Below are 13,631 nucleotides of genomic sequence, written 5' to 3'. Positions count from 1 at the left end.
TGCTTGGAGATGTCCCCGCTGGCGTCAGGTAAACACGGGTGACGCAGCGCAGCCCCGCGGAGGAGGCATGGCCAGCTCTTGCTGCAAACAGCCAGGTCCTGCGGCCGTCCCCGGCCTTTTGGGGGGGGGGCTGCGCCTGCCCCGCCACGTCCCCGGTGGCGAGGGCATGGCCAGGACATGGCGTTTGCCAAACTCTTGCTCGTGGGGACACCGTGGCTGTGCCCGGCCCTCGCGCCTGCAGCCGTGGGCAGCCCCACCGCCGCCTGCCCGGCTCTGGCTCAAGGAGACCAGGTCACCCGCCTGCCCCCACGGAGCCATTTCAGGCCCTGAATAATTCATGGCACTGTTGGCCGAAGCCGCAGGCTTCCTGCCCGGGCCGGAGAAATCACTGTGGAGGGGAAAGGCAATCTGAGCAGGAGAAACCACCCCCGACCTTGGCACGTCCTCCGCGCCGTTTCCCGCCAGGCAGCCCATCTGCCCACGGGCAGCCGGTCCGGTGCTGCCCGTCCTGCCAAAGCTGCCGGCTCCCGGCCCGGCGGCTCCATCTGTGCTCCTGGCCCCGGCCTGTACTGCTGTGGGGGGGCTGGGGGATGCTGAGGACCCTGCCCTGACTCCCCCTTGCTCCCTGTTGCCCCCCAGGATGGGGGACATGAGGCTGAGCTCACTGGCACTGTGGTGGAAGCTTGTGGCTGCGGAGGGGTCAGGGGGTGGGGGAGCAGCCGGTGGGGTGGCTGGGTGCCCCCTCCCCATCATGGGTCGCCTGCTACAGCCCCACGTAGGAAAAAACCACCTTTATTGGGGCTGACCTGAAAAAAAGGGGGAAGAGGGAAAACAACAGAGAAAGCCACGAGGAGGGCGAGGGGCCCAGCTCCCTCCCTGCTCCCCAGGAGGGATCCCCGAGGGGGGAAGGCACCAAGAAGGCGGCCGGAGCCGCGGGGGGGCCGTGTGCCCAGCCCCAGCAAGGCACTGATCCCCTGGACCCTGAGCAGCCCCCCCACCCTGTTCCCCAGCAACAGGGAAACTGAGGCACAGCAGGAGCCAGAGCTGGGGGGAGCTTCGTGTCACCTCGTGCCCTGCAGCGGGACGGTGTCAGCTTGGGGTCTGCGACGTCCCTGGGGCTGGCGAGGGTCAGCGTGGAACCGGGGGGCTCGGTGACGGATGGTCCCTGGCCTGGGGGGTTGGGGGGAGATGACACGGGGTGTCTGTGCATCACGAAGGCAGCGAGGGGACAACTCAGGGTGGCCCCGTGGGAGCCGGTCCTTGCGGCAGGGACAGCAGCAGCGATGCGGGGGTCATCCGGGCAGAGCTGGCAGCTTGCGGGTGCCGTGGCCAGGTGGGACGGGCAGGCAGGAGCGCTGGCTCCGGCACCGTGTCCGGGCGTCCCCCGCACAGGAACCGGCTCCGGCCACCGGCCGGGGTGGGACGTATGTGGTGGGGCAGGAGGAGGCTCGGTGAGACCTCGGGAGCGGGACGGCGGGGCCGCGGCTGTGCCGGCGCCACGGGACCCGTGCCACGGCGGGGGCTTCACCACCGGTTCCTGCCGTATGGGGACTGCACCTGTGGGCAGAGCGGGACGGCCGTGGCGTGGCGTGGCACGGCCTTGGCACCGGCGGGGGGGTGCGGCCACGCTGGGGTGCGGGGCAGAGCCATCCCTGCCGCTGCTCTCCCACGGGAGACGCTGGGGCAGGGACAGACTTTGCCCCCGGCCGCGGGCTGGACCGCAGTGCCCGCTCCCCCGCCCGCCGCGTTGCACATTAACCCACCTGGCAGCTCCTGCCGTCCCGCTGGGCGCCGGCGTGCCGGGCCTGCGCCGCGAAGGCGTCCTCGGCTCGCAGCGTGGAGCTGGCGCTGCCGGCCGCCGGGCTGGAGGTGGAGGCGCGGGGCAGGATCACGTCGTAGGGACTGTCGCTCTGCAGGGGAGAGGAGGGGGGAGCTGCACCAGGAGCACCCCCAATCCCGCGGGGTGACCCCCCTCCAGCACCCTGTTGCAGCAATTCTTGGGATGTGGGGGCTGTGGAGCCCCCCCCCGAGCTGCCCCACATCATAGTCCCCATCTCTGGTTGACAGCCCGTCCACCGGCCAGGATGTGGCCACCTCCGCAGAGCCCAGCTGGCCATTGGTGCTGCGCGGCGTCACACTTACCGGCCCCTTGTGCATCAGAGCCATCTCGGTGGGCTGGTAGACACTGGTCAGCAGTTGCCCGTTGTAGCCGCTGTACGGGGACACCGGCTTCTTGGCTGTAAAGAGACAGGACACTGAAGAGAGGAGGGGGGGTGCTCTCAGAGCCACCCTCACCCCACTGGGGAGCCAGTCCTCGTTAGCTTAATGAGCTGACTCAGCAGCTGGCTGCTCTGCGCCTTTCCCAGGGGTGTCCCCCGGAGTTTGCATCACCTGCGCTCCCGGCACAGCCCCGGCCCGGCCGGGGTTTGTTATTGTAGGGTCTGTGGGGAAGGTGGTGTGGGTGCCGCTCGGGAGCACCCACCCTGCCCCGTGGGTGCAGCCACCTTCGGTCCCCATCGAGGCAGCTGACACCGCCCCGTGTTATTGTAGGGTCTCACGAGGGCCACCGTGGTGGCAACGCTTCCCCTATTAGGAAGAAACGTGGTGGAGCGGTTCCCCGGGGCGGAGGGCCAGGAGCCGTGGGCACCCCACGCCGGGGAGGGAGCACCCCTGCCACCGCTGAGCTCAGCCCAAACTGGTAGACCCAGCCCAGCGAGTTTTTAGGAGCCACAACAACAGCAAGAGTCAATCCCGGGCGGGTCGCGACCAGACGTCTCGTCGCCAGCCCCCGGTGCCCGCCGCCAGCCCCGCCGTGGGGCAAGAGGGTCCCCGGGGGAGCCCCAGTGCCTACCGAAGGAGGGCTCGTCCATGGAGAAGGCTTTGTTCTCCACAAACATGCTCTGCGACTTCTGCTCCTTGAGGATGGTCTCGTAGCCCACCCCGCGCGTGGGGTAGATGTCGTCCTCGAAGGCCTGCTCGGGGCCCTGCCGCGTCACGTGTGTCACCTCGGGGATGACGTAGAGGAGGAGGAAGGCGCAGGCGTTGGACACCAGCGCGATGGCCAACGTGGGGTCATCCCAGCCGGGCTTCTCGCCTGCCCGCTGGTTCCCGTAGAGGTACATGGCCGTCCATGCCACCCAGATGGCCACGGAGAGGCCGGTGGTGGCCAGGATGAAGGCGCTGTGCTTGTGCCAGCGGCCGTAGCGGCCGCAGAGGACGGGCCAGGCAGTGCCGAAGGCGGCCACCAGCAGGAACATGACGTAGATGAGCGCCATGACGAAGTCAGCGTCCGCCAGCTGGCAAGGGTCAGGCGAGCCGCCCTCCCGCCGCGCCACTGTGATGATGAGCCACTCGGCGTTGATGATGACCTCCACCAAGGCGAGGAGCAGGGCCACCGCCAGCGTCACCCAGCCCCGTGGGCCCCGGTTCTTCCGCGCCAAGAAGTTGAGGGCCACGGCGTGCGCCAGCAGGCAGGAGAAGCAGATGCCGAAGAGGACGCCGAAGAGGAAGCGGCGGGAGGTGCAGGTGGAGAAATCCGGCCCCACGATGAAGTCAAACGTCAGGCAGAAGAGCCCGAAGGTGCCCAGAAGAAAGAAAACCTGTGTGGCCACCAGGCTTTTCTTCTGGGGGTCCTGCACGAAGGGCAGGCTGGCCACCAGGACGATGGTGAGCACAAAGCTGGTCACCACACCGAGGCTGGCCACGGCCTCCAGCACGATGCCCCAGGCCGCCGAGACGTCGCAGAGGTTGTAGTAGAGGGAGGAGAGGTCCTTGCCGCAGCCGGAGGGAGGGGTGCTCTGCCCGCCGGCCACGGGGAGCAGGGCCAGCAGCACGCCGGCGGCCACCGGCGGCACCGCCGCAGCACCCATCCTGCACCGCGGTGCGGGCGCCGAGCGGGCCGTCCAGGGAGCCTGCGGGACAGAGAGGGTGTTAGGAACGGGGGGAGCGGGGCCGTGGGTCAGCTCCGGGGCTCAGAGCACCCCGGTTGGGGATCCCACCCACCCGAGGGTGTCCCGGTGAGCGCCGTCCGTGCCGGCACAGCCGAGCCCACCCCAGCGCGGCCCAAAGCAGCCCCAGACGGGACCGGGCAGCCACGCGTCCCCCCGGTAGCTCCGTGCCTGGAGGCCGGGGGGGGCTCAGCCCCCTCTGTGCCCCACACGCTCCCTCCTGATGTGGGATTTCTCAGAGCGCGGCTGGCTCCGGGGCTGTGCCAATCCCTTCCTCCGGTGCCAGGAGCACCGACTGCGGGCCCGGGGTGGATGGCAGGGGTGATACCCGGGGACAGGGTTGTCCCCTCGGCTTGTCCCTGCGTGCCAGCGCGTTCCCCTTTCCACTTCTCCTGTCCCACTTCCCCCCTCCAGCTCCGGGCACCGACCCAGCGCAGGTCCCGTGTCCGGTGCTGCCGGCCGCTGGCACGCAGGCAGCCGCAGCCTGGCACGGCACGGCACGGCCATGGCACGGGGGGGTCCCTGTCCCCACTCCTGCCCCCCCGGGGAGCGCACGGGGAAGAGGAGGCACTGAGGAAGCTGCAGCCCCACTGCTGGGGGGGCAGCCGGCAGGACCCGGCAAGGTGACCCCAGGTGGGAGCGGGACACCCCCCCCTCCCCGCTCCCCCGAAGCCCGGGCAGCCCCCGACCCACCCCCGGGGCTGCGGCTCCGGGATGGGGACAGGGACCCCCCGGCACCGCGCTGGCACCGAGCCCGCCCCCCCCCCACCGCGGGTCCTACCGGCTGCACCGCGCCCGGCCCGGCCCGGCCGCCCCCCCCCTTCCCCGCCCCTCCCCGGGGGGCTCCGGCCCGGTTCCCCCGCACCCCCAGCCCGGTCCCCACGCACCTCCCCGCACCCCCGGCCCTGTTCCCCGGCCCTCCCGACCGGTACCGGACCCCAAACTTGCCCAGAGCCGCCCCCAACTCTCCAGCCAGGGGAGCCCGCGGGGGCGGCCGGGTCCCGGCTCCCGACCCGTTGCCGTTACGGTTCCCGGTGTCCCCCCCCCCGCCCCAGCCCCGCTCACCGGCTCCGGTACCCGGCCGCCCCCCTCGCTCCGTGCCGTGCCGTGCCGTGCCGTGCCGTGCCGGCGGGCGAGCCCCGGTCCCGCCGCACCGTACGCGCCTGCCCGGCCCCGGCCCCTCCCCGAGGTGCGGCTCTGCCCCGGGAGCGCGCCCGGGGCCGGCCAGGACCTGCCCCGCTACCGCGGGACCGAGCGGGGCCGGGGTCCCGCACCGGGCGGGGGGTACCTGCCCCGAGGGCACAGGGGGCTGGGGGGGGGGTGTCGGGGGGGTGCGTGCGGGAATGGGGGTCAGAGACCGGGATGGGGCGGGGGGGTGGTGGAGCGGGGTGAGGATCGGCACGGGAGCCCACCTGGCCATCAGTGGAATGAGTCTGTGGGGTCTCAGCCCAGAAGAGCTGGGTCAGCCCGGTGAGCTCGGGGCGACCGTGGGGGACGGAGTAGGGGGTCTGTGCTGGGGCAGCATCACCCCCCACGGGGCCTTGCACCGACCTCCTCTTGGTAGCGGGCCGGTGGGTGGGCTCCTGGGTGGGAGCCAGGAGCGGGGGGCTCCGGTGTGTCAGGGTACAGCGGCTCCCGCCGGGCAGCCCCGAGGCGCAGGCCCGGAGGGGCCTCCCGGAGGAATGTCAGCTGACGGCTAAAGCCGGAGCCCTTGGCAGGGCAGCAGGGCCCCAGAAAAGCCCTTTTCAGCGAGGGGGCCCAGGGTGGCCCCGGCTGGGGGCAACCGATGGGGCCCGGTGGTCCCTGTCCCGGTGAGGGTGGCCGTGTGCCCTGGAGCTGGGCGTGGGCACCCCGCAGTCACCCCATCCCTGGGGCCTGGGGCTGGGGACGAGCCCCCAGAGCCTCGGGGTGCCCCGGGGGACCCGGTTTCCGGGCAGACGCTGCTATTTTGGGAGGGTGAAGCAAGAGGGTGAAGGATGCAGCCGAAAGTTCAACGCGCCTCCGGCGGATCCTCCCCCAACCCCGGGCCGGGATAAAAACAATCCGAGGAGAAAGGGCGGCAGAGCCGGAGCCGGCAGCACCCGCGGGAAGGCGACGGCGTGGCTGGGCTGGGTGCTGCACCCGCTGCCGCCGTCCCTCCGGCGCTGGGGCCACCCACCCTCCGGCCCTTCTTCTTCCTAAAAAGCGTTTGGCTTCAGAACAGCCTTTGGGGGAGGATCGTCCCTCCCTGCCGGGGCACGTGCGCACGCGTGTGCTCTCGCCCGGGCGCCGAGGCAGGGTGCCACGGACCCAGGGGCTCTGCGGTGGCCTCCTGTGCCTCAGTTTCCCCTGGGAGTCCGGGGTTCAGCCTCGCAGGACGCTCCGGCAAAGGCTCAGCCTTGGATAATCAGAACCGGCTGCCCCGGCCACCCCTGCACCGGCGCTGACCCCGGCCCGAGCCGCGGAGAGGCCGCGCTGCACGCGGCTTCCTGCCGGCTGCTTCCTTCCGCCGCACGGGGCCGGCGGGTTTCCCGCCTGCTGACTCAGCACCGGCCCCCCGCGACCCCCCCCCGGCTCACCGTGGGGCCACTGTCGGGCATCCATCCCACCGAGGCTGCCCCACGGTTTTCACCCTCGTGTTTCCTCCCGCCCCCCCCGCCACGGTAGGTGATTTCCTACCCCTTTCCTGTGGGGACTTTCCTGGCTTTCCAGCCTTTGCTGCGCACCCCTGGGGTTTTTGTAGGTCCTACACAAACACCCCACCAGGGAGGCGGCCACGGAGTGGGTGGGGTGTGATGCCACCACGTGCCAGCTGCCTTGCAGCGACCAACCGTGGGCTGCGAGGGACTGGTTGCCCTCGGTCCCCTCCTGTGGCCACGTGTCGGGGCGGTCGGTGCCGGGCACGTGGCCTTTTCGGTGAGGGCAGAGCCCGGCCCCGGTTCCCCGGTGCCCCGGTTGGGCTGGGGACCACGGGCAGAGCCGGTTCCTCCGGCGCAGCAGCCGCAGTGAAGGGCTGGGACGCAGCTCGGCACGGCAGCGGGACCCAGGCCAGGCTCCCTCCGAAAACATCGGCACGCCGGGCACATTTTTTCCAGGCTTACCTTTCCGAGCGAGCCGCAGGGCCGGGCGTCGGCGTGGCTGGCACGGCCGACTGAGCCCCGGCTCCGCGGCGGCTCGCCTCGACACGGCGACAGCCGGACCTGGAGCCGGGGGTGCCCCGCTCGCCCTCCCCGCTGCCGCCACTCAGGCCTGCGGCTGGGGAGCTGTTTTCCACCAGAGCCGGTTTTGCCCAGACCGGAGCCCCTCGGCGGACGCGGTCAGCACATTTCCACCTCCCTCTCCAAGTAAATAAGCGAGGGGGGGCCGGCGGTAGCCCCAGCCTGCCGCGAGTGGGGCCGCAGCGCCTGCCAAACGCTGCCCTTGCCAGCCGAGCCCCCCTTGCCCGTGGCCCCTCCAGCCCTGGCGAAGGGCCCCGGGGTGGGATCCGGCCCTGGAAGCCCCCAGGGATGGTTGCCCGCGGGTGGGAGGCGCTGGCCCGGTTAATATCTAATCTCTTCCCAGTCCTGCTCTCCTCACATGCCGGAATTAATGGAGCGAGCACCTCCCAGGTACCACCCGCGCCGCCACGGCCGGCTTCAACCCCGGCACCGGGAAAACGGGCAGAGCCGGATCCTGCGCTGGCACGCGCCGGTGCTGGGCAGCCCCACGTCCTCGGGGAGAGGCGGGGGAGGGGGATTCAGGGGTCATCCAGGGGGGAAACGCTGCACCTCATTGCACCCCAGTGCTGGGCATGGCTCGGTGGGGTGGGCAGGAAGGTCTTAGTGCCTGGGACACCCCAAATCCCCCCGGGAACACCCCCCCACCTCGGTGTCTGGGGAATTAGAGCGGAAAGGCTGGTCTGTCTGGGGTGGGGGGGGGGTGGGGGGTTACGCCAAGGGCCTTACGGGGGAATTCGGGTGGGGAGCGGGATGGGCAGGGCTGGTGTGGGGGACTGGGGGTGCCAGCTCTGCAGGGTGTCCCGTCCCTGCCCTCTGGTGGCAGCTGGGGACAGGCAGGCTGGCACAGCAGGGCTTGGCACTGGTGTAACTGGGAGGGCTGGGTGCACTCGAGGCGGGGAAGGCAGGGGGGGCATATTGAACCCCCTACCTTGCAGCTGGTGGGAGATGCTGGGGTGCGCCCGGGGTGCCCGTGCCCCGCAGCCTGGGGACACCGGACCCTGTGGATTCTCCCTCCCCGCACCCCCTGGCTGCCAGGGCAGGAGTACCAGGGTGTGCAGGGGGACCCCAGTCCCAGCCGCTGGCAGGGAGCTGGACCCAGGCAGAGTTTTGGTCTCAGCGTGGCGGTTTATGGAGGAAGAACCGTCCCGCCGGCACCCAGCGGGCACCGCGGTCTCGCCGGGACCCGCAGGAGCTCACCTGCACCCGTCACCCCCCTACCACGGGGCAGCCGGGACCGCTGGGGCCCCCAGGACCTTCAGTGCATCGGTTCGGTGCAGGAGAGCAGCTGAGAGCGTGGCCGTGGGAGCCCCCTGAACCCCCCAGCCGTGGGGCTGGAGAGAAGCCCAACCCAGGGGGGCACACGTGGGGCAGGCGGCAGCTCCTGCCATGGAGGGGGCACGTCCTGGCTGCCCCACGGCTGCTTCCTGGGGGGGTCGAATGCTGCGTGACCCGAGGGGATGAGCACGGACAGGGGTCCCTGGGGTGTAAGGAGGTGCTGACACCAGACAGGGCAGCCCGAGGTCCCCAAAGAAGCGCAACGAGTCGGCCGGGCACCAGCACCCGCGGGAACCCCCAGCGCCGCGGAGAAGCGGCCATCATGGGGGGGGCAGCGTCCCCAGGGCAGGGTCTCACCGGGTCCCGGTGGGGTGCAGGGGGCTGGGTGAGCCCCGGGACCCCCGGCCGAGCACCGGCTCAGAGGGCTGTGCCGGCCAGCAGCTCCAGAGGCTTCAGGGCCGCCGGGAAGCGGGTGCTGCCGGGGCGGGGGCCGTGCCGGAGGTGGGCCCGGAGCACCTCGCCCACGGCGCGGCGGAAGGTCTGGCTGACAAAGCAGTAGAGAAAGAAGTTGAGGGTGGTGTTGAGCATGGCCACCATGTTGGCGATGTCCAAGGCCAAGTGCACGCGCCAGTCCCTCTTGACCGAGGCCACGTAGAGGTGGCAGATCATGACAATGGTCCGGGGAGCCCAGAGCACGATGAAGACGGTGGTGACGGCCAAGAGAAGGGCCGTGGTCTTGCTCAGGCGGGGTCGGCTGCCCCCCGAGCGCTTCCGCCGCTTCAGCTTGAGGATGATGATGGAGTTGGTGGCCAGGAAGATGCTGCAGGGCAAGAAGTAGATAGTGACGCAGTGAACCCACTTGAGCACCGTGTCCAGGGCGGTGGGGGGGTCGGCGTCACGCCACACGTCCAGCCACCAGTAGAAAGGGATGCCCGTGGCCAGCGCCACGGTGAAGATGGCTGCGATGATCTTGCGGGTGCGCCGGGGGTAGGAGACGGCGCGGTACCGCAGCGGGTGGCACAGGGCCACGTAACGGTCCACGGTCAGCAGGACGGTGACCCAGATGGAGGCGTGGTTGGCCGTGAACTCCAGCACGTTGACAGTGTGGATGAAGGCGCTGGGCACCGCCCGGGCCAGGATGGCCGTCTGCAGGATGAAGCCCACAAAAATGATGAAGACCTGGCTGAGGATGTCGGAGGTGGTCAGGGCCAGCAGGTACCAGTACGAGGATTTCTTGGTCCTTGTGGCCAGGCGGGACAGGGCCACGGCGGTCAGGACGTTCACTGGAAGGAGGGGAGCGATGTGAGACCCTGGAGCGGGGGCCCCAAAGCACCCAGGACCCTGCAGGGTGAGCAGCCCCAGGCCCCAGCTGGGGTGGGGAGTTATAAATCTCACGGTGTGCTGGAGATTTGCTGAGCTGATTAATCTCTTCCGCGTGTCAGCCCAAGCAACGCAAATACCATCTGTCCCTGCTGCTGCGGCACCTGCCACGTGGGGCTGGGCACTGCAGCTGGGGCCGGCCCCGAGGCCGCAGGGGGGGGCCGTGGGGAGCAGGGTGGTTTCCCCCACCCTTGAAGAGTCTTCTCCCCATCCCCAAAAAGCGCCGGTATCCCCAAAAGACGGGGTTCTGCTGGCAGCCAAGGGCACAGGCTGGGTTGAGGGCGCATAGCTCAGGTGAGGCAGGATGGGTGTTGCCCCCCCCATCCCTGGGTAGCCCCCCCCATAGCCCAGAGCCCTCACCTGGCAGCCCCAGCCCCAGCAGGACGCTGTAATACACGATGGGGAAGATGCCGACCATGCAGGGTGACCGCTCCAGCTCCGGCCGTGCCGCCTCGCCGGCCCACACCGCGGCCGTGCCGTTGGGCACCGGGACCATCGCCTCCCGCCACGGACCGGCTGCGAGGGGAGACAGGGAGTGTCAGGGGACCCCGGTGGCACCTGGGGGGTTCAGGGGGGGGCTCAGCCGGGACATGGCACGGGGGGCTGGGAGCAGGTTGGCTCCCACGGGGGCAGTTGCCCTGGGTTTGCCGCCGCGTGTGCCCGCGATGGGACGTTTTGGAGCTGCAGGATGAGGGACCCACAATCCAGCCCCCGTGGGGACACTGGGGTGACGGTCCCCGTCCCCACAATGGAGGGTGACCCCACTACCGGAGAAGCTCCCGGTTTATTCCCTCCCCCCCAGCCCTATTTATCATTTTGAAAAAAAACCCAACAGATTAAAACACCATGTTCTTGGGGGCTCCCAGCGGGGTGAGGGTCCAGCTCTCGGCCTGGGTGACACCCCCGGGGGACACAGAGGTGCGAAGGGGGGGTCCCAGCGGTGCCAACGGGGGGGGTTGGCCACCTCCAGGCTGCCCGCCGGCTCCTTTGCCAGCTCCTGAGGCAGCGGCCCTGCCCGTCCCTCTGCCCGTCCCCTGCCCGCGCCCCGCGCCCGGATCGGTCCCACCATTCATAAACCCGGGCGGCACCGCCCCCCTGCCGAGCTCTGCGCTCCTATTGGCTAAAGGGAACCAGTCTTCAGCCAATCAGAGAGGCGTTCCCCAGGCATCGGGAGGCTAAAACTCAGCGCTGCGTTCTGATTGGTCAGAATCTGTGGTTCCACCCCCCCATTAGCATCTTCCGAGGGGGACCGCGACCACCAAACCCCCCCCAACCTTAGTGATGGGGTGGGGGGTGTCCTGAGCGCGGGGAGGGGGTCCGGGGGTGGATCTTCAGCCGGGGGGGTGCGGGGGGGGGTCCTGAGCCCTGGGGGGGTCCTGAGCGCAGGGACAGTGCTGGGGAGGGGAGTCCTGAACCTGGGGGGTGCGCAGGGAATCTCCAGCCCGAGGGGGGGGTGTTGCGAGGTGTAGGGGGGGTCCTGAGCCCGGGGGGGGGCGGTACTGGGCACCGACCCTGGCCCAACAGGGATCCCAAACTGGCCCAGTCCCAGTCATCGGTGACCCCCGATGGCTCCGGGGACGGGACACACACACACACACACACACAGACACACACACACACACTTCTCCCCCCGCCGGTGCTCCCGTTCCGGGCCCCCCCCCGCGATGAATCTGCCCCCACCAGCAGTGCCCGCGGTGGGGGGGCCCGGGGGGGGCTTTGGCCGCTGCGCCGGGCTGGGCTGGCAACAGGGATCCCGCTTCCGTGGGGGGAGGAGGAAGCAGACCCCGGGGGGGGGCGGGGGGGAGAGATGCGCAGGAGGATGCCAATTAACTGCTAATTAGATCTGGCTAATGAGGAGGGGCAAGTCCCGGCCCTTCACGTCCCCCAGGGCGCTGGGGCATCGAGCTGCAGCTGGCGGGAGCGCGTTAACCCTTTCCCAGCCCTGACCCCCTTTGCTTTGCGGGGGGGTGTCTGGGTCCGACCTAGTCCCCCCTTTTACCCCCTCCCCCCTTCCCGGGGCCCCGCTCCCCAGAGACGGACTCTCACCTCGGTGGTCCCTGTGCCACCCACCCGGCGTGCGGTGCCACCGTCCCTGGGCCCAGAGAGCCACCAGTGTCCGTGTCCCCACTGGTGTCTGTGTCCCCACCGGTGGCCGTGTCCTTGCTGGTGGCCGTGTCCCCGCCAGTGTCCGTATCCCCACCGGTGGCCGTGTCCTTGCTGGTGGCTGTGTCCCCACCGGTGTCCGTGTCCCTGTCAGTGGCCGTGTCCCCTCCCGCGCCCGCGGCGGGGCGGAGGGAGAGCGGGGTGGGCAGAGCCGCGGGCTGGGCTAGCGGGGCAGGAGGACGTCCCCAGGCCTCGCTGCTCCTGCGGGGGCCAGGGATGGGGTCACCTGGGGGGGGCTGTGCCAGCCCTGAGTGACCGTGACACAGCTCGTCCCCACCCCAGAGCAGTAGGGCTGGCGGTTCAGGTGCCTGGGGACAGGCAGGGCCCCCCTGTTGTACCCAAAGGCCTGTGTGACCAAGGTGGGTGCATCATTCCTGCACCCCGACCCCCAGCCCCCCTCCTTTGGGTGCTGGAGCCCCAATTTCTGGGTTTGCTGCGGACCCCGAGGTGCGTTGGGATGGGCAGAAGTGGGGGGGGACGACAGGCAGGGACCTGGTGAGGTGCTGGGGGCTGGCACAGGGTCCCCAGCAACTTCCAGGGCCTTGGGGGAGCGGGTGTGTGTGTGCGCATGTGTGAGCGTGCACACGAGTGTGCACATGAGTGTGCACATGTGTGCACCCGTGTGCGCCCGCCTGTCCCTGTGGGGCTTCGCTCTGTGCCCAGGTACCTCCCGGCACAACCCTGGAGGGAAAAACCTGCCCGTGCCTCAGTTTCCCCAGCAGCACAGGGAAGGGTGGGAAGGCTGATGTCCCCTGCCTGTCCCCGGGGCCACCCCCGACTCCCGCCCCCCCCCCCCCGGTGCCCCCCTAGCACACGCGGGCGATGCTCCCGCCTGGCACGGGTCGCTATGGTGAGCCAACCCTCCGCCGCCTCAGCCGCAATTACCGGAGCCGGCGCAGCTGCTCTCTCCATCTCCCTGTTGCCTCGTCACCTGGTGACCCCCAGCCCCGGCCCCACGGTCTCCCCGTGTGTCCCTGCCACGTCCCACAGCTTGTGCCACCCCGGCGGGGGATGCGGGGGTCCCTGGGCTGGCACCGTGCCGGCGCCCTCCTGGCAAGCTGTTGGTTTTTGCAGGGTGGTTCAATGAGGCAGCGGTGGATGCGGTGAGGTAGTAACGGGCTGTGCCACAGCGTGGGGGGGCCCTCATCCCCCCTCTGCTTGCACCGTGCTCTTGGGAGTGGAGCTCTGCTGTGGAGCTTGAGCCCCGGCCCCACGCCACGAGTGGCATCGCCCACCTGTCCCTGTGAGGAGCTGGGGAGCCCCGGGAGCGCGGCTCGTGATGGCCGGGTGGCTTGTCAGGGCCAGATGGGCGATCGCCGCCCTCCCCGGGGAGCTGCGGCAACATCTGCCCACGATCAGCATCTGGAGACCCCAAGCCCGGGCCCCTCGCTCGCCCTCCCGGGCCACGGCTGCGCTCGGGGCTCCTCGGCTCCGTGGCCCCATCTTTGCTCCCATGTGACCCCAAAGCAAACGTGTCCTCAGAAGCCTTCGCCGGCACAAACCACCCCCCCCGGCCACAGTGGCAGCACCGGGCAGCACTGTGCCAGAGCCGGGGCAAGGGCTGAGCACCCCCCCCACCCAGCTGAACCCCCCGGTGCCCGCCACCCCGCCACCGTCCTACCCCACCGCACGCACCGATGGCCGCTTCACCCCATGAACCGCTCGCTCC

At 70.3% G+C, this 13,631-nt stretch overlaps 2 protein-coding genes across 6 annotated transcripts; both read right to left on the bottom strand.

Annotated features, from left to right (window-relative positions):
- Positions 1–776: 776 nt before the first annotated feature.
- Positions 777–7,724, bottom strand: GPRC5C (G protein-coupled receptor class C group 5 member C). 5 transcript variants are annotated; one of them, XM_074889075.1, is made up of 5 exons: positions 7,028–7,724; positions 2,852–3,911; positions 2,143–2,237; positions 1,764–1,910; positions 777–1,557 (listed from the first exon to the last, which is right to left on the bottom strand). In XM_074889075.1, the coding sequence occupies exons 2-5, from the start codon at positions 3,867–3,869 to the stop codon at positions 1,525–1,527; spliced, it is 1,293 nt and encodes a 430-aa protein (XP_074745176.1). In that variant the 5' UTR covers positions 3,870–3,911; positions 7,028–7,724; the 3' UTR covers positions 777–1,524. The 5 variants fall into 5 exon arrangements, with proteins under 5 accessions (XP_074745176.1, XP_074745173.1, XP_074745177.1 ...); XM_074889072.1 differs by lacking the exon at positions 7,028–7,724 and adding an exon at positions 6,606–7,021; XM_074889076.1 differs by lacking the exon at positions 7,028–7,724 and adding an exon at positions 5,499–5,521.
- A 226-nt stretch (positions 7,725–7,950) lies between these two features.
- On the bottom strand, positions 7,951–11,925 carry GPR142 (G protein-coupled receptor 142). The gene is made up of 3 exons (XM_074889079.1): positions 11,846–11,925; positions 10,160–10,315; positions 7,951–9,702 (listed from the first exon to the last, which is right to left on the bottom strand). The coding sequence occupies exons 2-3, from the start codon at positions 10,293–10,295 to the stop codon at positions 8,837–8,839; spliced, it is 1,002 nt and encodes a 333-aa protein (XP_074745180.1). The 5' UTR covers positions 10,296–10,315; positions 11,846–11,925; the 3' UTR covers positions 7,951–8,836.
- Between the last annotated feature and the right edge of the window lie 1,706 nt (positions 11,926–13,631).

This window comes from Strix uralensis, chromosome 19 (genome assembly GCF_047716275.1).
Source record: "Strix uralensis isolate ZFMK-TIS-50842 chromosome 19, bStrUra1, whole genome shotgun sequence".
NCBI lineage: Eukaryota > Metazoa > Chordata > Aves > Strigiformes > Strigidae > Strix > Strix uralensis.
This window is presented reverse-complemented; position numbering and strand designations above follow the sequence as displayed.

Bases quoted from the DNA above. Each gene is read 5' to 3' on its own strand.
- GPR142 (XM_074889079.1), bottom strand. From the start codon at position 10,295: ATGGTCCCGGTGCCCAACGGCACGGCCGCGGTGTGGGCCGGCGAGGCG. The intron at 9,703-10,159 runs GTGAGGGCTCTG...CCCTCCTTCCAG, and splicing joins GCTGGGGCTGGGGCTGCCAG to TGAACGTCCTGACCGCCGTG.
- GPRC5C (XM_074889072.1), bottom strand. From the start codon at position 6,995: ATGTTTTCGGAGGGAGCCTGGCCTGGGTCCCGCTGCCGTGCCGAGCTG. The intron at 2,238-2,851 runs GTAGGCACTGGG...GTCTCTTTACAG, and splicing joins CATGGACGAGCCCTCCTTCG to CCAAGAAGCCGGTGTCCCCG. The intron at 1,911-2,142 runs GTAAGTGTGACG...TCTCCCCTGCAG, and splicing joins CTCTGATGCACAAGGGGCCG to AGCGACAGTCCCTACGACGT.